Source organism: Anomaloglossus baeobatrachus, chromosome 5 (genome assembly GCF_048569485.1).
Source record: "Anomaloglossus baeobatrachus isolate aAnoBae1 chromosome 5, aAnoBae1.hap1, whole genome shotgun sequence".
Lineage (NCBI taxonomy): Eukaryota > Metazoa > Chordata > Amphibia > Anura > Aromobatidae > Anomaloglossus > Anomaloglossus baeobatrachus.
In genome coordinates, this window is record NC_134357.1 from 135606356 (window position 1) to 135633531 (window position 27176).

At 45.7% G+C, this 27176-nt stretch overlaps 1 protein-coding gene across 2 annotated transcripts in view; it reads right to left on the reverse strand.

The window, feature by feature from the left end:
* The window catches only part of PALD1 (phosphatase domain containing paladin 1), a 359914-nt gene that overhangs the window by 158990 nt on the left and 173748 nt on the right, over positions 1–27176 (reverse strand). For both annotated transcript variants that reach the window (XM_075348925.1, XM_075348924.1), the window contains exon 11: positions 5876–5971. In XM_075348925.1, the coding sequence (XP_075205040.1) occupies positions 5876–5971 (96 nt within the window). The remainder of the gene's footprint in view (positions 1–5875; positions 5972–27176) is intronic.

A 27176-nucleotide genomic window follows, 5' to 3' on the forward strand; every position in this document is an offset into this window, starting at 1 on the left:
TATAATTTTTACAAAATTCTCTAGTAACCATTGTTCAAATACCAAAACTGTTTCTATGAAAAATAAGGTTAAAAAACAATAAAAAAAATAAAAAAAAATGTATTTCAATTCTATGACCAACTATCTTTTTAGGAGGTTAATTTTCATTAACATGTACAGGACATTAAAAAAAGAGCTAAAGTTAAGCTTAGTTTACTCCCAAAATTAAATCAGGCAAACAGGAGAATTTCGACTAAGGGCTCTTGTCCACTTGCGTTAAAAAAAAATCACAGCGATACTCGGCTACAAATGTGAGTCGAGTGTCCTGCGTATGGTGTTTTTTTTTCTCACATAGCATCCGTATGACATACGAGCGTCATGCGAGTGGTATGTGAGTGTTATGCAAGCAGCGTCAGACTGGCTACCGGAGGAATCTCCAGTAATACCAGTCCTGGACGCGGTTACCTGCACTGAACTCCGGAGCTGTCACCTGAGCTCCAAAGTTCAGCCCGGTCTGTTTGCAGCTGTCATGAACTGAACAGCAATCGCCGGGGAATCAATCACTCGGCGCTCGCTGTTCAGTCCAGGCTGCACTCCGGAGTTCAGTGCATGTAACCGCGGCCAGGACTGGTATTACTGGAGATTCCTCCGGTAGCCAGTCCGACGCAGTATGCAAGTGTCAAGGATCCGTGTGACATGCATATGCCATCTGTATGACATGATTATGCCACCCGTATTCTGATTTTTTTTTCTCGCTCCCATAGGCTTGCAGGGGGGTGCAAGAGCTAAGACTCGGTGCAAATCGCAGCATGCTGCGATTTCACCAAGAGCACGAGTCGTGCCATAAAAAATTTAGCAAGAGGACACGGCCTCATAGCTTAACACTGGTGCAAGTGCGATCCGATTTTTTTATCGAATCGCACTCGCACATGGAAATCGCAAGTGGACAAGAGCCCATACTCTGGTTCTCTGCTATTAGATCCTGCTTAAGTGAGGGGTATTTGGAACCAGTGTCGGATTGGCCCACCGGAGTACCAGGGAATCCTCCGGTGGGCCCCAGTGGGCCCCCATGCTTTATATTGTGCGGGGTACCACAGGCTTGTTTCTGCGGGCTGGGCAGGGGTATTTGCCAGCGTTAGAGTAGGCAGACAGGGCCCCCATGCTCTGAGGGGCCCCCAGCCTTTCCATCATAAACTGCAGTGATCGTACAAATTCTATGCGATCTCTGCAGTTTCCGCTGTTGCAGAATGATCTGTGGTGACATCACCGTCATGTGAATCACCAAAGGTCCTTGCACTGCGGGAGTCCTCAGGCCTGTACAATGAGGTGCACGCAGGACCTGCAGACTTCGCCTCTCATATTCAAATTTACACAAGTTTTTCAGGCACGCATACATTTGAACATTCCGGCGCCAGGACTGAGGCAGAGGAGCTCGTCAGCCCTGCACCGACATCCATCATCACTGCCGCCGCATGGAAGAAGAAAACGCACAGACACAAGGTGAGCACTCCTGAAGAGCCGAACATGACATGGAGAATCATTTTAGATGCAGGGTCCGTGGTGGGGGAGGAGCGGTGTCACTTTACAAGTGAGATTATCAGTGGCAGTGGGGAACAAGATAGGGCAATGTGGGACAGGATAGGGAATGGGGGACAGGATGGGACAATGGGGGACAGGATGGGACAATGGGGGACAGGATGGGACAATGGGGGACAGGATGGGGCAATGGGGCACAGGATGGGGCAATGCGGAACAGGATGGGGCAATGCGGGATAGGATGGGGCAATGCGGGACAGGATGGGGCAATTAGGAAGGAGATTGTGAAAGGCGGCCTGGTATAATTAGTATAATGAGGAGCGGTGGGACTTTATAAAGAGACGTAGTATGGAGGAGATATTATAGAAAGGGCAAGTTTTGGGGGGACATTATGGAAAGGGGCACTTTGTGGGGCTATTTTGGAGGGTGGATATTTTGTGCAGGAAGCAATTAACAACCCCTTCTTATTCCCCTTGTTTCCCTCAGCTAAAATAAAAGACCCTGTATTCATCTCTGGTGCTGGCACCATTTCAGCGCTGTTAGTAATCACGATTCGTGGCTCACATTACATTGTGACATAACGGGAGCCCCACATCCAAATCACTACCAGCTTCTGTCTCCCCACCTTGGGAATGAACTATCATTTGAGGGAACATAGGGGCCCAGAATGGTAGACTTTATCAAATAAAGGCGGCCAGGATGAGGACATTATTAAATAAAGGAAGCCAGGATGGGGACATTATTACTATATGGGGCCAGAGCGAGGGACATACATTATTGGTTTATGGTCACAAATAGTGGAGATAATTACTGTAGGGGCATATTAGGGGACATTATTAATGCTGTAATATAATTTAATTTTGCAGATACTGTCTTCCATGGGGGGAACAAAAGTCTGACGTGGTGTAGAAATTGGGGGAAAAGTGTGGAATGTGCTCTGGGAGTGATCAACTATAGGTGATTGTGTGTTATTTTCTGCAGAGTCGTGTCATGGCAGGAAGAAGTGATGGCGGTCAGCACCAGATGAAGAGGAAAAGTGAAGATGTATAACCTCAGCTAGAGACATCATTGGTAAGTCCGTGTATTACATGTACACACATTATACACTGTATACATAGCTCCTGTGTATAATGTCACTAATTAATGTCACTGGTGATCACTGTATTACCTGTACACTGACACTATATACAGAGCTTCTGTGTAGAATGGCACTGATGGTAACATTAGTGTTATTAGTATTGTGGTTTTTATTCATGATCATTATTGTAGTATTATTCTGGCATGGTGTGGTGGTAATATGTGGTCTGGTCACAGTGTGGCAGTATTTCTCTGTTGCATGTGGTATTATTTGGTCATTTATGTGGTCTGGTGAAAGACTTCAGGTATTTCTCCTTTGAATGTGGTAATATTCAGTCATTATGTGCTCTGATTATGGTGTGGTGGTATTTCTCTCTTGTATGTGGTTGTATCCAGTTACTATGTGGTGGCAATATGTTATTGGTCACAGTGTGGTGGTATTTCTCCTATGTATGTGGTATTATTGGTCTTGGTATAGTGGATTGTGCTGTGACTATTACACTGTAGCAAATATGCTAAGTAATCGCCTATTCTAAGGCCATGTGCCTATGTTGAGTATTTGGTCAGTATTTTCCCTCAGTATTTGTAGCCAAAACCAGGATTGGTAAAATCAGAGGAAAAGTATAATAGAAACCCCTCTGCATTTTTAACCCACTCCTAGTTTTGGCTTAGAAATACTGATGTAAGATACTGACCAAATGCTGAACGTGTGAACTTGGCCTAAAGATAAGTGATAACTTATTCATCTGTGGGGACCGATTGCTGGGACCTGCACCAATTGTGCAACTCTTATCCCCTTGAAAGTGGAACTGATGTCCGACTCGTCCCCTGATCCATTCATTCAATAAGTGATCACCTACCTAACCTGTGGATCGGTGATAACTTGTCACCAAAGATCCCCCTTACTGCAAATTACTGTAATTGTACATAAGTTATTGTGTGCACAGGAGATGTGGAGGAGCTGCTTGTGTTTCACCGTCGACACTCCACTATAACGGGGATAATGGCTAACAGGTATTTGCATATCGCTGTAGGGTGGGCCCCTGGAGTCAATTCCTCTTGTGGGCCCAAGACTCTCCAGTCCGACCCTGTTTGGAACCATTCAGTTTTTCCTATAAATAGCCCTGTATCAAAACCTGTAATATCTAACAAGAGGTGTGAATATTTACAGTATATCACAAAAGTGAATACACCCCTCACATTTTTGTAAAAATATTTTATTGTATCTTTTCATGGGACAACACTGAAGATATGACACTTTGATAAAATGTAAAGTAGTCAGTATATGGCTTGTATAACAGTGTAAATTTGGTGGGCCCTCTAAATAACTCAACACACAGCCATGAATGTCTAAACTGCTGGCAAAAAAGTGAGTACACCTGTAAATGAAATTGTGCCCAATTAGCCATTTTCCCTCACAGGTGTAATGTGACTCATTAGTGTTACAAGGTCTCAGATGTGAATGGGGAGTGAGTTTGCTAACTTTGGTGTTATCGCTCACACACGCTCTCATACTGGTCACTGGAAGTTCAACATGGCCGCTCATGCAAAAAGAATCCTCTGAGGATCTGAAAAAAAGAATTGTTGCTCCACATAAAGTTGGCCTATGTGAAAAACTGTGAAAAAACAGCATACCGTGACTTGCAGTGCAGCAAATCCAATTCTGATCACCTCTATCCAATGCCCCACCTGTCTGTCTCACAGGTATATATGAAAAAACAAGGAAGGAAGGAAGAAAGGGGCATATGCAGGACTAAAATCCAACCTCTGATTTAAAATCACATAAAAATCTATATGCCACAGGCAGAGATCTAAATCATCTATGATTAAGAGCGTGTAATACGCTTGAAACGCGTCAGATCCGAATGCCAAATTTTTATATGATTAAGTAAAAAAAAAAAGTTTGGATTTTAGTCCTGGATATGCCCCTTTCTTCTTTTTTTTTTATAAAGTTGGCCTAGGTTATGTAAGATTGCCAACACCCTAAAACTGAGCTGCAGAACAGTGGCCAAGACTATACAGAGGTTTAACAAGTCAGGTTCCACTCAGAACAGGCCTCACCATGGTTGACCAAAAAAGTTGAGTTCATGTGCTCAGAGTCATATCCAGAAGTTGTCTTTTCAAAATAGATGTATGAGTGCTGTCAGCTTTCCTACAAATCATCTTAAAAGGGATGGGTGGGGGTCGGCCTGTCAGTGCTTAGACCATAAATTACACACATCATTAAACTGGCCTGCATGGCTGTTGTTCCTGAAAGAAACCTCTTTAAAGATGATGCACAAGAAAACCTGCAAACACTTTGCTGATGACAAGCAGACTAAGGACATGGATTACTAGAACCATGCCCTGTGGTCTGATGAGAAAAAGATACACTTATTTGGTTCAAATAGTGTCAAGAGTATGTGGCATTAACCAGGTGAGAAGTACAAAGACTTCTACCCCCATGCCTAGAGCCAGGCATGGTGGTAGGAGTGTCATGGTTTGAGGATGCATGAGTGTTGCTGGCTATGGAGAGCTACAGTTCATTGCCAACATATACTGTGACATACTCAAAGCAGAGCATGATCCCCTTCCCTTCAGAAACTGAGCCATAGGGCAGTGTTTCAACATGGTAACTGGCCCCAAACACAACTCCAAAACAACCACTGCCTTCCTAAAGAAACTCAGGGTAAAGGTGCTGAACTGGCCAAGCATGTCTCTATTGGACATCTGTGTGGCATCCTCAAATGGAAATTGGAAGACCAAAAGGTCTCAAACATCTACCAGTTCCATGTGATGCTGCCATGGAGAAGTGGAAGTTGATTCCAGTGACTCCTGTAAAGCTCCAGTGAGCTTAATACCCAAGAAAGTTAAGACAGTGGTTGAAAATAATGACCATACAAAATATTGATACTTTGGGGACAAATCAGCCTTTTTCACTTAGGAGTGTACTCACTTTTGTTGTCTGCAGTTTATGATATTAATTTCTTTGTGTTGAGTTGTGTAGAAGACACAACAAATTTACACTGTTCTACAAGATGTACACTGACTACTTTACATTGTATCAAAGTGTCATATCATCAGTGTTGTCCCATAAAAAGATATAAAAAAAAAATTACAAAAATGTGATGGGTGTTCTCACTTTTGTGATATACTGTTTCTCCATGAGACAATTAATTTATGGTATCATGAACTAGACGAAGTAGACAGGAAAAACAACAAAATTATGGGATTCCAAGTAAGGTTGGGGTAAGGGGTGAACATGCAGTTATGTAAAATGTACCTTACAGTATATCTGGCTTACCTGCTCATGAAGGTAGAAGTTGAAAGCTATTAGGTAAAAGTAGCGCTCCAGACTATTGAGAGTTCCTCGGAGAAAATATTCTTTGGTACTACTTCCCTGAAAGAATACGAGAAGTTATTCGGCCATATTAACTCTGAGAATCCAATATGCATTACATACAAGATAGTAGGTCAAAACACCTCTGCACTACATGAAAAACACTGTGTTCTCCTACACGGACGGTTAATGTGGATCCACTGGCATATGGAACTAGTCATGGCAACTTTTATAGCTATACCTCTGTACAAGGCATACAAGATTTTTTGACCCTAGCTTCCCCATGCGGCTTTCCTCCTTTACTTTCCACTTATAAACATCCTTGACTGATTTGTAAAGAAGAGTAATTCTATTTGCACTGCCAAGTCCGGTGCTCCATGGATGCCTTGTTTGCTTTTTAGGTCCCCCACATTATGGCATTGCATCTTAGTAAACGCAAGAGGTGACCAAGATGGTGGGAGCAGAAGACTAGCTGCCACGGGGGACCAGACTGGATACCAGACCAGGCTGATCGAAACTGAATTGGTTTCTTAGAAATTGGCCTTCATGGACTGTGTGCATATTAGGCTGTAGAAAACCTTAGCGCTATGTAAAAACACATACAAGTGCATCTCAATAAATTAGAATAGCCTCAAGAAGTTAGTTTATTTCAGTAATTCAATACAAAAAGGGAAATGCATATATTATATAGAGTCATTACAAAGTGTTTATTTCTGTTAATGTTCATGATTATGGCTTACAGCTAATGGAAATCCAAAAGTCATCCTAGAAAATTAGAATAATTACCAAAAAACACCTGTAAAGGCTTCCTAAGCATTTAAAATGGTCCCTTAGTCTACTTCAGGAGGCTACACAATTGTGGGGAAAACTCCTGACTTGACAGATGTCCAGAAGGCAGTCATTGACCCACTCCCCAAGGAGGGTAAGCCACAAAAGGTCATTGCTAAAGAAGCTGGCTGTTCACACAGTGCTGTATCCAAGCATATTAATGGAAAGTTGAATGGAAAGAAAAAGTGTAGTAGAAAAAGGTGCAGAAGCAACCGGGATAACTGCAGCCTTGATAGGATAATTAAGAAAAGACCATTTAAAAAGATTGGGGGAGAGTCACAAGGAGTGGACTGCTGCTGGAGTCAGTGCTTCAAGAGCTACCACACACAGATGTATCCAGGACATGTGCTACAAGTGTGATATTCCTTGTATCAAGTCACTCATGACCAATAGACAATGCCAGAAGTGTCTTACCTGGGACAAGGAGAAAAAGAACTGTACTGTTGCTCAGTGGTCCAAGGTGTTGTTTTCAGATGAAAGTAAATTTTGTATTTCATTTGGAAATCAAGGTCCCAGAGTCTGGAGGAAGAGTGGAGAGGCCACAAACCAAGCTGGTTGAGGTGTAGTGTGAAGTTTCCACAATTAGTGATGGTTTGCGGAGACATGTTTTCAGCTGGTGTAGGTCCACTGTGTTTTATCAAGACCAAAGTCAGAGCAGCCGTCTACTAGGAAATTTTAGAGCACTTCATGCTTCCCTCTGCCGTCAAGCTTTTTAGAGATGGAAATTTCATTTTCCAGCGGACTTGGCACCCGTCCATACTGCCAAAAGTACCAATAACTGGTTTAATAACCACAGTATCACTGTGCTTGATTGGCCAGCAAACTCACCTGACTTAAACCCCATAGAGAATCTATGGGGTATTGTCAAGTGGAAGATCAAAGACACCAGACCCAACAGATGAGCTGAAGGCTGCTATCAAAGCAACCTGGGCTTCCATAACACCTCAGCAGTGCCACAGGCTGATCGCCTCCACACTACACAGATTTCTCAGTAGGCGCCAATATTTCTGAGTTTGAAATCATTTTTTCAGTTGGTCTATATAATATTCTGATTTTCTCAGATAATGACTTTTGGGTTTTCATTGGGTGTAAGCTATAATCATGAACATTAATAGAAATAAACACTTGCAATTGATCACTCTGTGTGTAATGTCTCTATATAATATATGCATTTCCCTTTTTGTATTGAATTACTGAAATAAATAAAATTTTTGAAGATATTCTAAATTGTTGAAATGCACTTGTAATAATAATAGATATACAAAGTTATAGACACACTATGGAAGGAAAAAATATTATAACAAATAAATACAACATACATTAGCATCACAAAATCAGTTCAGACACCAGGCCAGTGCTAGAAGAGTTAAAACGCTAAATGACGCCTGCTAGAGCGCTGCAGCTTGTAAAGTCTCATTCCTTCCTGATGTAAATCTTGTGTGTTGCAAAATGTTATTACTAACGTGAGCTGCGAATAAACAGCTATGCAGATTCAATTTATGGTCAAGGCAAAGTAATTTTCCACTGTCACTGACATCATGCAATGTTTCTCCAGAGGTCCGAATCCCCAGCTGCATTAGTATGGCAATTCCACTGGTCACTAAGAGGTTAATAAGAAAATACATCGATCGATGGAGGATTTCTAAGAGAATAGAAGGACTTTGTTGCAAACAGTGTTAGAAAAACATCTTGCTTCTCATACTAACAATTAGTTTTAAAATAACCCGGGAAGCAGACAAGGCAGCGGCTGCAGTGTTCATCCAAAGTTCATCTTCACAAGGAGTCTGCCCTTTCCAAAGACATACAATTTTTGTTCTAATTTTGCCACTCTGAAGTGTGGTTCTGTGGTAGGCACTTTTTCTACGTAACACTTGGGTAATAAGTTCATCCAGAGAGGGGCAAGATCTCAGTTGTCTAGCTAAAAAACAAGGGAGTAAAACAAAACAAAAAATATTTACGGGATTATAGACGGACTGTAAGACGCACCTAGGGTTTGCCCAACAGAAAATAGTAAGAAAATATTTCAAATTGATTAAAAGTTTCCTGGTGGTATAAGAATCTCAATAAGATATTATAATCTGCAGTTCCAGTGCGAGGTTGGCCTAGGGCAATAGTTGCGGTTAAGGCACGATTCTTGAATGCAACGGCCAGCCCTACAGGAAGGGGGATATTGTTTTTGTAGTTGTGGTGGACCTGGTTGGGTGCATGGCTTTGTGCGGTGCAGGTCATACCATTCATGTACCATCCGGATTGAAGACAAACATGGAAGCATGCAGTTCTTTTTGAACAGTTCTTTCAGTTCAACACACTGAACTTTACATGTGATATAGCGGGCACATATCTTAAGCACATTCTCTTCAAATAACTTCAGATATACAGCAGCATAGTCTTTAACAGTTGGAAGTGCATGGAAGTGTTCGCTCATCAGTAGTGAAGGCAAACACAGAGACAAACACTTCTTTTAGTTCAACAAATTCAACTTTACGTGTGATTAGTGGACACATATCTTAAGCACATTCTCTTCATATAACTTCAGCTATACAGCAGCATCGTCTTGAACGATTACTTTTACACACAACGGTCTATCTTCACTTCTTTCATCAGAGAATCTTGAAGAGGTTAATGAACCATGGCGGGGATCAAGGCCTAAGCCCTCAGGCTATTCACATAGAAGACCTATCCTCTCTGAACGAAAGTGGGGATAGGGGGGAACACCATTAACTCCAGCGAAGAGCTCCTTCCTTGTAGTTGTTGTTTCACACAGGGGGGTAGATTACTTCTGCTTGCAAGTTGTTGCTTACCTCTGTCAGGAAGGGTCAGGGGCCCAGGCGGCAGTCCATTTACCAGCTTTCTATTTAGAATGTGGCCACTCGCCCGTTTGTAGGCCTTAGTTGTTTAATCTGAAGCTACAGTCTCTCGGAGGACTCTCGCTATCACACATTCGATATTCTACTTTGGAGTCAACGAATCACCCACTAACTGCAGCCTTTTAGGTGTTAAAAGACCTGCCCATCTGAACTACACACAAATCAAAACCTCTCAATTTATTCTAAGATGGAGACAGTCCTTTCCCTTGAGACTAGCTTCTCCCTTGTGGGCTAGTCCCACACGCATCTATCTGTGACCCTGCAGTCATCATGTTGGCAGACAGATCTTATCGTATAAACGTTCTACTTAATAGACCTACATCTTACATTAAACATTCCTACATAACAATCCTATTCTCAATGTTCTTATCACAATCTATAAATTAACATGCCTAGTGTCTTTCTGGGCTAAGAACTCAACCACCTCCTCCAGAAAACAGCTTGTGTGTTAGTAGAGCATATATGTAAGGGATGGCATAAAAGGACACTTATTACTTGTTATAATCGGTAATACTGGTTAGTTTGGTCTGGCTGCTGGGAGAAGAGAAGAGGCTGGAGCACATGGCCTCTCCACCTTCCCTTCTCTGCTACATTCAGTACCTCGGTTGTTAGCAGAAGCCCCACACATATGGCTCAGCCGCAGGCTGGAGATAGTAGTTCCACTGAGAAAACAGTAGAGGGGGCAATGAAAGGATAGGGAAGAGCATAGTATTCAGCACAGGAGGTTAAACTGTTGCTAAAAGGAAATGTGTCAAAAAAATCTTTTTAAACAATGAAGTTCTTACAGTTTTATTAATTAATTTTTTAAAGGTATAAAATCTCAAAAAAAATTTAAGTTGTGATATTTTCACATTTTAAAACACTAGGAGGAGCAGCTGCTGACAATTGCCACTTAGTGTAGTGCTACCTCGCTGTGATGCTCGCGGCCAGTGTAGGCGCAGCGAGTTGGATTAGTGGACCCACTGGACCACAGGCGGGACCCGGGCTTACCCTTTAGTAAGAGGGGCTTAACTAGGCGCCCATCTCGAGGCGGACGCCAGGTACCACACCCAGGGCAGTGACTGGGACTGTGGCAGCTGACCCTCAAGACAGGTGACAGACTCAGGTACAGGCGGGGTGACTGAGGCAAGCTGGTACAGACAGGAGCACGGCAGGGATAGGCAGGTATGGGAAGACAGGTATTTGAGAAGGACACGGTTAACGGGACTTGAAAACTAGGTTTCAGACTGGTATACTGACTAAATGTGTTGCGCAGGCACCTGCCCTAATGGGAGGATGCCTTAAATACACAGTGGAAATGGCATGCCAGACCTTAGAGGAGGGCTGGTGTGCATGCATCTTAGATGCACTCCTGGGAACACTGTGCAGCATGTACAGGGCTCGGGAGGGGAAGGAGACAGCAGCACACGTGGATGGCTGGGGAAGTGTGGGGGAGGACGCGACCAAGCAGGGGCAGTGAGTAAGTCGGTGTCTCTACAGAGACGCCGGCACTACACTTGCATTATGACTGCAGTAAATGTGGCCGTAATCTGCTCACGTGTGTGATGTTTCCTTCTCCCCTTCTGGGTGTTTGCAAAACGATAAGTGAGGATGAAGTTTAAGATCACAGCATGGAGACATTTTGTTGGTGACTGTAATGGGATACTGAAATGTAGACACTGTCTCCTAGGATGCTGGCAGTGCAGATTCTGCTAGTTGGCGCTATGCTGCTCACTATCATATTTGATGGGATTAAATACATTGCCTTTATCATACAAGATACTTTTAGATACACAACCTGTGTCGTATGAAACAGGATTAGATACACAGCCTGTGTCATATGTGCCGTCCTTGCAGCAGTCGAACTGCTCGGATCTGGGGTTGCTGTGGCTCGAGGGTCTCCGGACCCGGGGGCTTGCGGCCACTTCGAAATGTAAAGGGGTGAATATTTACAAGGGAGAGTTTGTGACGCCACCCGTGGTTTTGCGGTAAGGGGAGTACCGCCGTTGCCGATGGGAGTACCCGGGGGAGATGGAGCGGGGCAGCCAGATGATGGTCCCTCCATGGGTAGGGGAGGCCCCGGCACTCTAGAGAATAGGTCGAGGATAACGTGGTGCAGGCTATGTGGGCAGGCAGGACGCGGGGAGAGCAGTGTATTCTCTCAGACTGTGTAGATGTTGGTGCAACCATTAAGCAGACTCTGACACAGAAGTAAACCAAGTCTCTAGGTGCCGCTGCCACTCTGCGGAGCTCGTCCGGGAATCCGTCCCCGCTGGTATTGCTTAGTGGTCTGGAGCCTGCCTCCATACACATGTAGACAGATGTTTCTGAGTGACCCCTCGGCCTGAAGCAGTCAGGGTCCTGCTTCCGATATTTAAATAGGGAAGCTGTGGTCTCGATGCCTGATACTTGGGATTTCAGTGGGCCGCATAAGCTCGAAAGCCCTATCCCCCTCGTTGGGTTGGTGCCTTTGATCTCTGAGCTCTTGGGGAAGTTCCCCAGGTGAATTACCAGGTTGCGTGAAGCTACTCCCTGATCTAGGGTCCTGTACCCCGCCGTGCTCGGTACTGGACTTTCCAGTGCTGACCGTTCTCCAAAACTAAGTCTGGGCACCCTTCTCCAATACCCTGCGACCGTGTCTCCGACTCCTCCGGTTCCAGACCACCGTCTGCAACCTAACCAAAGTCACCCAGGGAGCTACAACTCCCTCAGCTCCTCACTCTTTGAGGGCTACTACTCGACTCACTATGTCCCTCCCACCAGTCTGCCTGACCCTAGGCAGGTGGCCCTTTTCCAGCTAGACCACCCACTGGTGTGCCTGACAGGGTGTGGTGTGAGGTGGGGTTAGGATTTGAGTGCTGATGGGAACAATACCAGAGTTAGGATCCCAGAACCATGGAGGATGAGTTCTGCACCATAAGAGAAAGGAGTGCAGTTCCCTGTGACACCCTGATAGGGTTAGGGGCGTCACACATACAACATAGGAATAGATTACACAGTTCAGTGTACTATATCCCACCTGATGGGATTTGATACCCAGGCTATATAACACAAAAGGATTAGATAAACCCATCCTTCAGTGTTAGCAGGCTGCAGTGACGTTTTTGTCCATAACTGTGTGAGAGGGTGAGACTGTAATAGTGACCTTTTACCCACTGTGAAATGCTGCAAAACACTTACTTACTGTTCATTATATGCAGCGTTGGACTGGCTACCGGAGGAATCTCCAGTAATGCCAGACCTGGATTCAGGTACCTGCATTGCACTCCGGAGCTCTCACCTGAGCTCCGGGGTGCAGCCGAGACTGTACAGCCAGCACTGAGTGATTGATTCCCCAGCGATTGCAGTTCAGTTCATGTCAGCTGCAGACAGGCCAGGATGATCTCCAGTGCTCTCACCTGAACTCCGGAGATCAGCCCGGCCTGTCTGCAGCTGACATGAACTGAACTGCAATCACGGGGGAATCAATCACTCGGCACTCGTGGTACAGTCTAGGCTGCACTCCGGAGCTCAGGTGAGAGCTCCGGAGTGCAATGCAGGTACCTGAATCCAGGCCTGGCATTACTGGAGATTTCTATGGTAGCCAGTCCGACGCTGATTATATGCATTGTTATTAACCGGCCACAAGAGGCCGCTGTTTTGCATCTGCATTCGACTATTTGGTTACTATAGCAATATCTCAATTGACTTCTTGACTGGACTGGACTTCAAGGGCTGAGGAGGCGGTGTATGTGAGCTGAAGGGAAAGTGAGAGATGGGCGTAACGAAAAGGAGCCGTCGCAGAAACACTTAAGTGAATTGTGAGAAGATTCATGTTGGAGTTTAGCGAGGAGACCGCGACAGGTGTGAGCAGCATCCTGTGCCGGAGATCATCATTCTGCAGTTGCTGGCTATACTGTTTCACTGTGAGAGAATCTCCAAGTCTCTGGTTATGGCAGCTGGACAGCATATTACCCAAGTACGATAGGCTGGGCCTAGGACTACATGCACGCTACTGTGACGCCCTGGCAAAACCAGGTAGTCACACATTAGGCCCCCGCCTAACACCTTCCCTCACAGGGTTACATACAGCCGACCTGAAACCCTAGTCACCCCCCTCAGGGCAAGACAGGCACACCAGTGGGTGGGACCAGGCGGTTAGGGAACGCCCACCTAGGGGTCTAGACAGCCCGGGTGGGGGGACCAGAGTACAACCGGCCGCGGTGGCCGGCCACCAGAACCTTGGTTTACCAAAAGACTCGTGCGATTCATTTAATTGTGAGTAACCAAACATCCTCTGGTACGTCTGGGCGGGCAAGCCCTTGCTATCGCCATACCCTGCACAGAGACTCTGTGTCCCGGGGCAACCATCCCTACCCACGGAGGGGTTAACATCCAGCTGCCACTACATCTCCCCCTGGGTATCCCACAACAGCAGTGGTGGTGTCCCACTTCACCACACACCGTGGGTGGCGTCACGAACTGAATACGGCCACGGCCATACAACTACGTCTTCCCTTTTTATTTGTCATGTCCACGTGACCCCCGGGTCTGGAGGATCCCTCGAGCCACACAGCGGGTTCAGATCCGAGCAGCCTGGTTGCTACTGGCGTGGGGGCAGCACACTACACTTTATGTTTTGGTACCAAAACTCCTATCTGTAAGACTTGACGACTCTGCTGTGTCAGTTGACAGTTATATTTACACTCTTAAAGGGACAGCGCCACACGTTTGCATTGACTGTTGCGTTAGAAGATTTGTAGGATTGTTTTGCTGACCTGTGTGGTTTGCCTTCCCACTTTTACCATCTGCCTTCTCTGTGAGGCTTCAGCAATTAAGGGTATTTAGGGGGTTTATGGGATTTCTTTATGTTCAGGTAGATAAGTTGTTAACTCTTATGCTGCACTACTGGTAGGGCATGTTCATGCACGCACAATTACTCCTGCTTTCCAGAGGTATTACTAGGTATTAGGCAACTGTTCAGACAGTCACTTGGTTAGGCAAAGGTTTTTGAGAAAGTGACATAAATCTCCCTTATGGGTGGTGCAGCATAGGGGTGTCGACCTTAGGCCTTCTATTTATATTCTTCTGTTTTATGGATGCCTTTCTGTTGCGGTAAAGTAAAAACCAATCACTTCTCACTTCAATTGCCTAGAGTTGTTTTCCTGGTGCGTGGTGTTGCTGTATACTGTGGAGCCCACCCTGCATATGACTTACAACTGCATGCTGCTATTAGAAGACCTGCATTGTCATATATGTGCCACCCCGTGCCAGCAGCTGAGCTGCTCGAATCCGGATCCGCAGTGGCGCAAGGGGTCTCCAGACCCGGGGATCGTGCAGACACTCAAATAAAAAAGGGGCGTAATATGTACAGGGGATTGTCTGTGGATAATTCTTGACGCCACCCACGGTGTGTGGTAAGGTGGAGTACCACCGCTGCTGTTGGGGAGCACCCGGGGGTGATGGGATGGCAGCTGGATGTTAACCCCTCCGTGGGTAGGGGTGGATTCCCCGGGGCTCAGTGTCCAAAACACGGGAGGTGATGGCTGTTGGTGGTGATGCACTGGGCCGGACCAGAGGATGTTGGTGTACTCACGGTTGAATAAATGCACACGAGTCTGCTGGTAAACCAAGGTGTCAGTGGCCGGCTGCCGCTTCAGGGTGTATACGGTTCCCAGACCCGGCTGGTGTACCAATGTCCCTTCCTCCGGCACTTTTTATTTTCTTTCTATTTTAGACGACCTCGTATGGAACGGGGAAGTCCACTCCCAGTTTGGTTTTGGTTGGGAGACGTGCCCGCGAAAACTGACCCTTGGGATCTCAGTGGGTGTTTGCGGATACCGTATCCGCCGCGGTGGGCTGCTGTTTCGCTCTATCTGGGCTAACACTTCTGGAACAATGTCTGGAACCTTGCTCCCGGCCTGGTTTATTAGAGAAGGGGTTTGCAACCATCTTCTAACTAGGGTCCAAGTACCCTGCCTGTGCATGGTTTCCGGACCGGATCTCCGCTGTCAGTACCGGCGGGCTCCAACCCTGTCTTTGTCCACTCTGGATCTCCCGCGACCGGACTCACGTCGCCTTTGGACACGGTCCACTGCTTGCCACCTAGCCAGTAGACTAGGGCCACTACCCTGGCTACCTGCACTAGGCACAGACTCAAACTTAACTGAACTCTGACCCTGACACTTCAAGACTCAACTTAACTCTACTGTTCCCTCACCCGGATCCTCAAGACCCCTAGGTGGGCTCTCCCAATCTGCCTGGTCCTGCCCACTTGTGTGTCCTTCCTACCCTGAGGGGGGTGGCTAGGGTTTTGTGGCTAATGGAACCAGTTGTGGGATGGTGTTGTGTGGGGTGTAGTGTTCTTCTGTGACCACCTGGCGGCACTAGGGCGTCACATATAGAAGAAGTGAGAAAGGAGCACTCAGGAAGAAAATGAACTGGTGACCCGGGACAAAAGATTTCACAAACTGGTTTCTGACATTTTTTTTTTAAAGTGTTTGCTCCCTCTCATCTATGGCATATTCACATGCTGAAACCTGCCTTAAGAAAAGGACCGCATTCCGTGCTGCTGTAGAGTGGGAAGTCATTACGTCAAGAAGATAGGTTGCCACTATGGCCAAACCCTAGCCTCACGCTACTGATGCTTTTGGAACGTCCCCTCAGGGTCCCTTTTCACCTCACGTACTGTGCAGACAGGCCCTTCATCTTCTGTAACTGTAGAATGTCTGGTGCGTCGATACTGAGAGTTTTGTATGAGGAACCGACTATCCTAGTCGCTAGTTCTCCTAGTCACCACACTGACCCAACTACGTTGGATACTTTCTCTACCTTCCACTTCCTTTTTCACACTATCCCTGACTCCAATCTCTTTTAGCTGTAGATTCACCCCTGTGATAAGGCCTCGCTGAGCACTTAGAATCATATCTGCTCTAGCTGCAAACTAATCCCTGTCTAAAGTTGTACATAAAAACCTGTTTCTTTCCCTGCATGCTAACCCCTCCCCTACGGGCTAGTCGCAACATGAATGCTGTCTGACCCTACAGCCTGTTGCTGGGCAGACTTGACCTTTTACCTACATTTCTATACACACACATTGTAATACTCTGTATAATAATAATAATAATAATAATAAAAAAAAAATCTTTATTTCTATAGCACCAACATATTCCGCAGCGCTTTACAATTCAGTTGGTTCAAATACAAACAAAATAACAGTTATAGAAAATACAATAATTAGAGTATGGATAAAAAGAATCAACCCTGCTCGTGAGAGCTTACAAACTACAATGAGATGGGTGGGGGGAAACAAGTGCAAGTGCTTATTTACAATGACAATCCATCCATCTCAAGGAAATGGAGGATAGATAAGGGATGCCTGAACCAGTCAGCCAGAACATTGACATGCATTTGGGTGCAGTGGAGTTTGATGCGGAGATATGTTCTAAGAAGTTGTGTAGGGACTATGTAAATTTGATTCGGCTAGGGAGTGTGATAGGCCACATTAAAAAGATGCGTTTACATCCTACATCCAATACTGCAATGTCTGAAGGCTGCTTTACACGGTACGACCGATTGTGCGATTTCACAATCGATCGTACCCGCCCCCGTCCTTTTTGCGTCACGGGCAAATCGCTGCCCGTGTCGCACAAAGTCAGTAACCCCCGTCACACATACTTACCTCTCGTGCGACCTCGCTGTGGGCGGCGAACGTCCACTTCCTGGAGTGGGAGGGACGTTCGGCGTCACAGCAACGTCACACGGCCGCCAGCCAATGGAAGCGGAGGGACGGAGATGAGCGGGACGTAAACATCCCGCCCACCTCCTTCCTTCCACATAGAGCCGGCGGCGGCTGCGGGAGGCAGGTGAGCTGCTCATCGTTCCCGTGGTGTCACACGGAGCGGCGTGTGCTACCACGGAAACGATGGTCAACTAAATTAAACGATATTATAGAACCTAGCGAGCAGTACCCGACTCACGATTTGTGAGCGATACTGCGTCGCTAGGAGGTGTCACACAGGCCGGCATCGCCAGCGATGCCGGATGTGCGTCACAAAAACCGTGACCCCGACGATCTATCGCACGATAGATTGTCTGGTGTAAAGCAGCCTTGACATTCCTGTCTTATATTAATAACACTAATCTCTATCGTGCATTATACACAGCATTGCAGCGATTAGCGTCTTCAGGGGGAAAGACAACCATGGGTTCCCCTCCTTACACTGCTGCCAGAGTATGTGCATCTCTCTATTTGTTTGTATAGGAATTCTAAAAACAATCGTAAGGTGGGTGGGTTCATCAATTTTCGAAATTCCTATAAAATGAGTGGAGAAAGTATGGCCACCTCTATCCAAATAGTGGCATCAAATGTAGACTGAATGAGCAGAAGGAGGTATTACTGGGCTGCCCGTAACAGTAAAAATACAAAAAAATGTTTTTGTATAATAAAAGGAGTGACTATCTCCACACGTTTCAGGAGTCTGAGCCCCCTTCTTCAGGAAAGGAATCACTATGATGCATTTCCTTGGATGTTCATCAGAGTGATTCCTTTCCTGAAGAAGGTGGCTCAGACTACTGAAACGCGTAGAAATAAAGTCACTCCTTTTATTATACAAAGTTGGGTTTTTTTGTGGGGTTTTTTTGTATTTTTCTCCTCCTGCTCCTCCATGCTACATTTGATATCTCAGAGGACTGCTGCAGCCTGGTTAATTGAGTTTGCTTTGGGCGCTGTGACTGTCTCACAACCTTAACAGGTGAGCCTGGTTTTCTTGAAGGTTGAGACCCTATTGCGCCTTTTGTTTTCCAGTTTTTCCCTCTTCCAAATACTGTAGTGGCATTAAAGGTGGCCCTGTTCTTAATACAAAGGTTCCAGACACACAGTGGGCATGTCATAAATGTTTGAGATAAGAAAGCACCTTTAAACATTCGTGAGATAATCAGCAATGCTCACATACAGAGATATACTGTAATACTCATCTACAGATACCCTTAAGCTGGTGTCACACACAGCGACAACGACAACGACGTCGCTGCTACGTCACCATTTTCTGTGACGTTGCAGCGACGTCCCGTCGCTGTCGCGGTGTGTGACATCCAGCAACGACCTGGCCCCTGCTGTGAGGTCGCCGGTCGTTGCTGAATGTCCAGCTTCATTTTTTGGTCGTCACTCTCCCGCTGTGACACACACATCGCTGTGTGTGACAGCGAGAGAGCGACGAAATGAAGCGAGCAGGAGCCGGCACTGGCAGCTGCGGTAAGCTGTAACCAGGGTAAACATCGGGTAACCAAGGGAAGACCTTTCCCTGGTTACCCGATGTTTACGCTGGTTACCAGCCTCCGCTCTTGCTGCCAGTGCCGGCTCCTGCTCTGTGCACATGTGGCTGCAGTACACATCGGGTAATTAACCCGATGTATACTGTAGCAAGGAGAGCAAGGAGCCAGCGCTAAGCAGTGTGCGCGGCTCCCTGCTCTCTGAACTGTGACATGTAGCTGCAGCACACATCGGGTTAATTAACCCGATGTGTACTGTAGGAGAGCAAGGAGCCAGCGCTAAGCGCGGTTCCCTGCTCTCTGAACATGTAGCACAGCGACGTTATGATCGCTGCTTCTGCTGTGTTTGACAGCTAAGCAGCGATCATAACAGCGACTTACAAGGTCGCTGCTACGTCACCGAAAATGGTGACGTAACAGCGACATCGTTGTCGCTGTCGTTTAGTGTGAACCCAGCTTTAGCTCCTCACCAACAAGTACCGTAGCTGAATTAACACAAGGCATTCTCGCCTTTATTCAGAGCTTTCATATAACAATCAATGACGGACGTTTCTGGATTAGCTAGGTAAACACTAATGCTGCAGAAAAAAAAACAACCTAATCTGCATTAGTTGCATAGATGACATCGAGTAATTACGGATTTGTATAAGACCAATTATTGACAAGCTTAACAGGCTGGATATAAACCTGGATTTTCACAGATTGTTTTCTACGTTTGTAAGTGGCCAAGGGGTTTACAATTACGATAATTAAAGGCCATTAGAGCCAAATTACGAATAGTCTAGTGGTGCCATCTAACCTGTAACATGCAGACTCATTGCTAAATGCACAGATCCTTCACAGGTGCCAATAATGAACCCATATGCATCTGTACGATGCACTATATTCTCTTCTGGATGAAAAATATGGGAAAGATGAGGTTCATTATGGATCCAATTGTATTTAACACATGGATCCATTATATGTCCATATGCATGACCGTATTTATTATACTACTTATAATTAGCGGATTACAATTAAGTTTTGTGACGATCGCTAACCTCAAGTGCCACTTTAGCAGGGATAGCGGCAAGCCTGGTGAGAGTCTAAGGGGTACTTTACACTCTGCGACATCGCTACTGATATATCGTCGGGGTCACGTCATTAGTGACGCACATCCGGCACCGGTAGTGACATTGCAGCGTGTAACACAAATGAGCAACGATCAACGATCACAAAATCGTTCCAAAATGGTGATCGTTGACACGTTGTTCATTTCCTTAACATCGCTGCTGCCACCGGTACGATGTTGTTCGTCGTTCCTGTGGTACCACACATCGCTATGTGTAACACCGCGGGAGCGACGAACGTTTCCTTACCTGCCTCCACCGGCAATGCGGAAAGAAGGAGGTGGGCAGCATGTTACGTCCTGGTCATTTCCGCCCCTCAGCTTCTATTTGGCGGCCGCGTAGTGACACCGCAGTGACGTCGCTATGACGCCGAACGCACACGATTGTTCGGCGGTCATAGCAACGTTGCTGACCAGGTATGTGCGTATGACGCTGCCGTAGCGATAATGTTCGCTACGGCAGCGATCACACAATATCGCACACACGACGGGGGCGGATGCTATCACGCGCAACATCGCTAGCAATTGCTAGCGACGTCGCAGCGTGTAATGCGGCCCTAACAGTGGTGGTCATCCAGATTTCCCAAAACACATAACCAAATAAAATAGTTAAAAGGGTTTTCTGGCGAAGAAACGTCTGCAGTCGCTCTAATGTGACCCTTTGTGACTAGTTATGAGTGAGCAATAAAATGCTTGCCTGCTCGTTACTCGAATCAAGCAGGTCAGACATTTGGACGGGTTCATTTCGTGTAACGTGTATAATGGAAGTCAGTGTGGAACTCGAGCATTTTTCCCAAAGGGGGCTGGAAAATTGCTGAAATGGATGCAAACAGCACTGAAATGGAATAGATACAGCATGGGGAAGACACTGGATGCGTCTGTGACAACCAGGTCAGTGCTGGGAATGGAATACATAAATAATTAAAAAAAAAAAAGATGTGGGGTCCCCCACCCATATTTGATAACCAGCTAAGGTAAAGCATACAGCTGGGGGTTGAAATTATCAGGCTGGGAAGCCCAAGGATATTTTGCCCTGGTGCGGTAACAATAGTGGTAATATTTCTGGGGGTTGATGTCAGCTGTGTAGTGTCAGCTGGCATCAAGTCCAGGGGTTAGTAATGGAGAGGTGTCTATCAGACACCCCCATTACTATCCCAGTAATTAATAAAAATAAAAATAGACACAGGAACAAAAAAAAATGTTTCCTCAAAGTTTTTTTGTAGTCCACAATTCACAAATACCGTTCCGATGACCGTGAATAGCAGTAAAGTACAGCTATTAACAGGCACCAGATAGTGACTACAACACTCATTGGAGCCGCCAGCTCAATGCTGCTCTCAGCAAGATTCAGCAACGCTGATGCAAGTTGTCATTACCCGGTGCCTGTGAATAGCTGCACTTGACTGCTATGCACAGTCATCGGAACGGTATGTGGCTGGAGTTGTATTCGTGGATTGTAGACTATGACAGAGCTTCGTGGAAACATTTTTGATAATAAATTGGGGAACGAGGGATATTGTGGAGGAGTCTTTATTTAAAATAAAGACACAGGTAAAAACAGTTTTTCTTTTCACTTACTGGGTTAGTAATGGGATGTCTGAAAAATACCTCTCCATTAGTAACCCCTGGGCATATACCAGCTGACATTACACAGCTGACCTCAACCTCCAAAAATATTACCCCAATTGTCACCACACCAGGGCAAATAGGGAAGAGCCGGGAAACACGCCAGAATTGGCTCATCTAATTGATGCAACACTTCTGCGGTGCCTGCAGGTTGATATTTTAGGCTGGGAAGGGCCGAATAATGGACCTTTCCAGCCTGATAATATCAGCCCCCAGCTGTCTGGTTTACCTTGGCTGCTTATAAAAAATAGGTGGGGGGGCACTTGGTACTTTTAAAACTATTTATTTATTAGGTTAAGCAAAGCTAAAAACACTTTTTAGTGCAACATGAAAGACACGAACGGGTGCAAGTGTACAAACCCTGCTCTAATTCAAACGCTCCATTCTACATCAACTCTCCCTGAACTGCTTCCAGAGGACAGTATGCCGAGCATCGTGCACCCTGGTCTCATATAAGACCCGATGACATGTTTCAGCCAGCCAATCACAGTAATGCCAGTAGCCAACATGGCTATGACATTGCTTTGTATGGCAGGCAATTCCCACATGATGATTGGCTGTATAACAACTGCAAAACATGCGGCATGGGGGCTCAAGCATAGCGCTCGAGCTCCCTTGTTACTCAGCCAAGTAGTGAGCGTGTCTGAGCACCCTAATGTTCCATTGAATATAGAGCAGTGCCGTGCACGCTCGCTGATGACTATTTGTGACACATAGCCTTATACCAGACAAGGCCTTTAAAATTATGCCAAAAGATGCTAACAGTCTAATATTGGTGATAATATTTTATTTTCTTTAAACTGCTGAGGGTGGAGCTCTGAATGAGAAAATGGAAACAGTCAATTTTTAGTATTCTCTTAAAAATGCTGAACGAAAAATTAATTAATGTATTTAAAATAATCTACCTTTCTGATTTCAAAGTGTCTGAAGGAAAAGGAATAAAATTAGTTTAGAAAATCAGTTCCGCTCTTCATGCCTACATAGAAAAGAATGACATAAATGCATGTGAAAGATAAACTGTGAGCTATTTGTATGAAACTATTAAGGGACAGCAGGTGGCGCTATACTCAATGCCATGATACAAGATGCATAACTGACCCATGTTCTTTTCTACATGTATTTGCACTGGGGTTTTTTTTTACACTAGAGAGCAATTGCTTTTTTTTATTTTTCCATTGTAGTAGCCCTATGAAGGTGTGTTTTTTGAGGGATAAATTGTCATTTTCAATGACACTATTCACTGATGGTGAAAAAAAAAATTCTGCAATTGTTTTTTGGGTTTTCTCTTTTACTATTTTCATTATGCTGTGAAAATGCCCCAGCAACATAATTCCCAGGTCAGTATGAGTAGAAGAATCCCAAACTTGTAAAAAATAAAATAATTAAAAAATAAAATAAAAAAATAAAGTTCAGGACCATAGAAAAAAAATTGTTCTGATAAAATCCGTAACATTTTCTGTTTTTTTCAGTCGAGCTCTGGTAAGGGCTTGTTTTGGGTGTCACAAGCTGATGCTTTTTATCTATACAATTTGGGGATATATAATGATCATCTTAATTTATTGATAAATTTGGTGAAGAAATCCGCTTTGTTGTTCTTCTGTAATCACCATTTGAAGATTTCCGTTAATTAGGTTTCGGTGCACAGGGGCCAGGCTGTACATTGGGTCTTCTCCTGCCTGTCTGTGATTCCTCGGCACCTCCTCCTGCCTGCAGTCAGTGAATAGTAGAAATGTGAGCAGAAATCGGGTATATACCGCGCTGATACTCAATGGTATATTGATATATTCTCTTTTTTGTTCGTACAGGTCTACGCGTTTCAGAGACATCCGTCTCCTTCCTCAGGACATCAAAAGACATCAAAAGAACAATCACTCGGGGCTGCAGCTGATACCACTACTGAATGTGCTTCATAGGGGTTGGGACTTGCACAACCTGAAAAGGTGAGTTTACCATGATCTCTGTATATTTCATATCCCTACTGGGTAAGACCGTAATGCGCTCTCTCTTCCACAGCATTTTTCTGCAGTCAGTGAATGACAGATCACTGCTGACTCCATGAACTGCCTCTTCTGACTCAAATATCATCCCAGCACTGTCATTGTTGAGGGTAGCATATGCGCAGATTGAATTACTACGTGCAGACACCCATGTAATGATGTTGTGTGTAAGTAAGGGAAGACCCCCAAATGTTGGACAGTATGACTGGAAGTAGAGAAATGATACACAGAAGCAGAATGTGGTTCTTATTTAAAGATCAGGAGGTGTAATTATTGGTAAGGAATAGGGGGAGCATTAGGACGAGGTCTTTGAGAGTATTATGCTGAAGGAAGGAGTCCTTATTTTAGTCATATGGGTCAGTAGCAAACAATTATCTCTACTAAAGAAGTAGCTAGAGTGTCGCCATACTGGGACAAAGGTTCTACTACGGAGAGCTAAAGATGGAGTGGCACAGCAAGGAGCACGCAGCTCTCATCTCATGGACTTTGAGAGAACTAGTGAGGAGTTATTCCAATGCCCCCCAACTAGTGGGATCTCACAAATGATCTGGGATTTGAGACTACCTGTAAGGGGCCATAGCATTACATCTCGACCCGTGCCATGCGCATAGGGGAAGCTGGAGCTAACGACAATGGTTTTCTGGGATTTGATGACTTGTCAAGGATAAAATGTAAAATCATATGTAACTGAAAAGTGCCTGCCTCTAAACTGTACAGAGGAAATGTTCATGAAGCATGGTGCCTCCTGTCTGACCATTACACTTCTTATCAACTTGTTTTTAAGAAAAGTAAAGTTTATTTTTAGACTTTGGTCTCCCTCAATTCGGTCTACCTCATCTGGTCTTGGCCTCCATCTCCAACAGCGGCACGCGGTCTGCAGAGGCGTATCACTGTGGTAATAACAGCACACACACCTAGCCGGGACCCCTATTTTTATGTAGAGTGGAAGACTAGTACTTCACCCACAACTACCATCACTGACCACATTACACATGAAGCCCACAGTTTGGGTAACATGAATCGCCTGACACGCTCCCTTTACACGACAAGACATAATTGTTTGGTTTAGACATTTATACCCATCAACAATTTCCAAGTTAATAGTCGGGGTCTTCTGTTTAGCATCCTCATCTTTAGACCAGAGTAATGGTGGTTACAAAGAGCGTCTCTTGCTCTTAAGGATCTGTCCTGTTTGCAGGTCCTCAGATAACTCAATAATATGATTGGGTGCTGTGTAATGCCCAATTTCACCTCTGGAGGTGCTGCAGGGGAACTAAACACTATTTTCTTCACAAATCATAGCCTTTTGCTGGGGGCCCCAGCACGCAGACACTTTATGACCAGGGCCGCTTCTATCAAGTGTGGGTTTCCAAAGCAGGAACTCCTCTAAATTAGATTTACATTAGCAGCACTAATAAACTGCGTTTTTCAGAAGCCCGTGGTTCAGGAGTAGAAGATTACTGGGCACAGCTCCAAACATGAAATCACTTGACAGTGGTTTATCCTTCTTTGCCAAAAACAGGTTTTTATAGCTAAACCTCAAAAGGTTCCATAAGACCTTGCTCAAATGAAAAGCTATAAGAGCTTTTGTTTGGTTCCCAGGCTGCTTGGCACAGTAGGGAGCCCCTAGGTATCTATCTCTGGTTCAAAGTTCTTCAACTGTGGAACTTGCTACATTCATAGCACTTGATATAGCACCAAAAGTCACGCCGTACTCACAAATTGTGGCAAATACAGCTGAGAAATCCCATGAAATAGTGATGAGGAAAAGAATACCTAGTGTGTCATGTGATCTCTGGTCTGATTAACAGTTTGATACATGCTATGGAGTGTAGACATGCTGTCAGTCTCCAGTGTAGAGGACTGAAGTGGTGATGTCATCCTGGAAATCATAAGATGACATCACCTCTGATTCCATGCCTGACAGTCACAACCAAGAGTCATGTGCCAAAGCCGCACCACACTCAGGGTTACCAACTTGATTTAATGTTTTCTGTACAGTTTATCAAACATTCACAGACAATGTTTTTAAAAGACATATTGGAAAACCAGAATAAATCATTCTGATAAGTGATCCATGTCTACAGCCCATAATTTGGATTCAGTGTAAACTGTAAAATTATAATTACAGTCAAAATAACCTGACCATTTTTTTCAGCTTAATACCCTCATCATGGCAGCAACCAGAGCAACCTCATCATTGCAGCAGCAGCAACAACATCCTCATGAAGGCAACCAGAGCAACCTCATCGGTGGCAGCCACAGCTCCCTCCTCGTGGCGGCAGCCACTGCGCCCTCATCGTGGCGGCAGCGACAGCGGCCAAATAGTGGCGGCAGAGACAGCGCCCAAATAGTGGCGGCAGACACAGCGCCCAAATAGTGGCGGCAGAGACAGCGCCCAAATAGTTGCGGCAGAGACAGCGCCCAAATAGTTGCGGCAGAGACAGCGCCCAAATAGTGGAGGCAGAGACAGCGCCCAAATAGTGGAGGCAGAGACAGCGCCCAAATAGTGGCGGCAGAGACAGCGCCCAAATAGTGGCGGCAGAGACAGCACCCTCATAGTGGCGGCAGAGATCGCGCCCAAATAGTGGCGGCAGAGACAGCGCCCAAATAGTGGGGGCAGAGACAGCGCCCTCATAGTGATGGCTGCCAACTGCCTCCATGATGAGAGAATAATCATTGTTCTCTCCAATTGGGAAGGGGTGCACAGCGGGCAGGAATGCTGCAGCTTGGTCACTATCCTGAGAAAGGAGACCTGTTTTTGGGACCTGACTGTACATAAGGCACAATCATTATGTGCGGCCCCCACATCAGCAGATGGGCTGCTCGGAACCAGATCCGCAGTGGCTCGAGGGGTTTCCGGACCTGGGGGTCGCGCGGACACTCAAATAAAAGGTGGGCGTATATGTACGGGGTTTGCTGTGGATACTTTGTGACGCCACCCACGGTGTGTGGTAATATGGAGTACCACCTCTGCTGTTAGAAAGCACTCAGGGGCAATGGAGTGGCAGCTGGTTGTTTAACCCCTCCGTGGGTAGGAGTGGATGCCCCGGGGCTCAGTGTCCAGGACACGGGGAGTGATGTAGGCCGGAGGTGGCGCACCGGGCCAGACCGGAAAATCTTGATGTACTCACTGTGGAATAATTGCACACAAGTCTGTTGGTAAACCAAAGTGTCAGTGGCCGGCTGCCGCGTCCGGGTATACTCGGGTCCCCCACCCGGCTGGTGTACCGATATCCCTTCCTCCGGCACTCTGTAGTTTTCTCAATTCTGGATGACTTCGTATGGAACGGGGAAGTCCACTCGCGGTATGTTCTGGTTGGGAGATGTGCCCACGAAAACTGACCCTTGGGATCTCAGTGGGTGTTTGCGGATACCCTATTCCCCGCAGTGGGTTGCCATTTTGCTTTATCTGGGCTAACACTTCTGGAACAGCGTCTGGAACCTTGCCCCCAGCCTGGTTAATTAGAGAAGGGGCTTGCAACAGTCTTCTAACTAGGGTCCAGGTACCCCGCGTGTGCACGGTTTCCGGATCTCCTCTGTCGGTACCGGCGGGCTCCAACCCGGTCCCAGTCCACTTTGGATTTCCCGCGACTGGACTCCCGTCACCT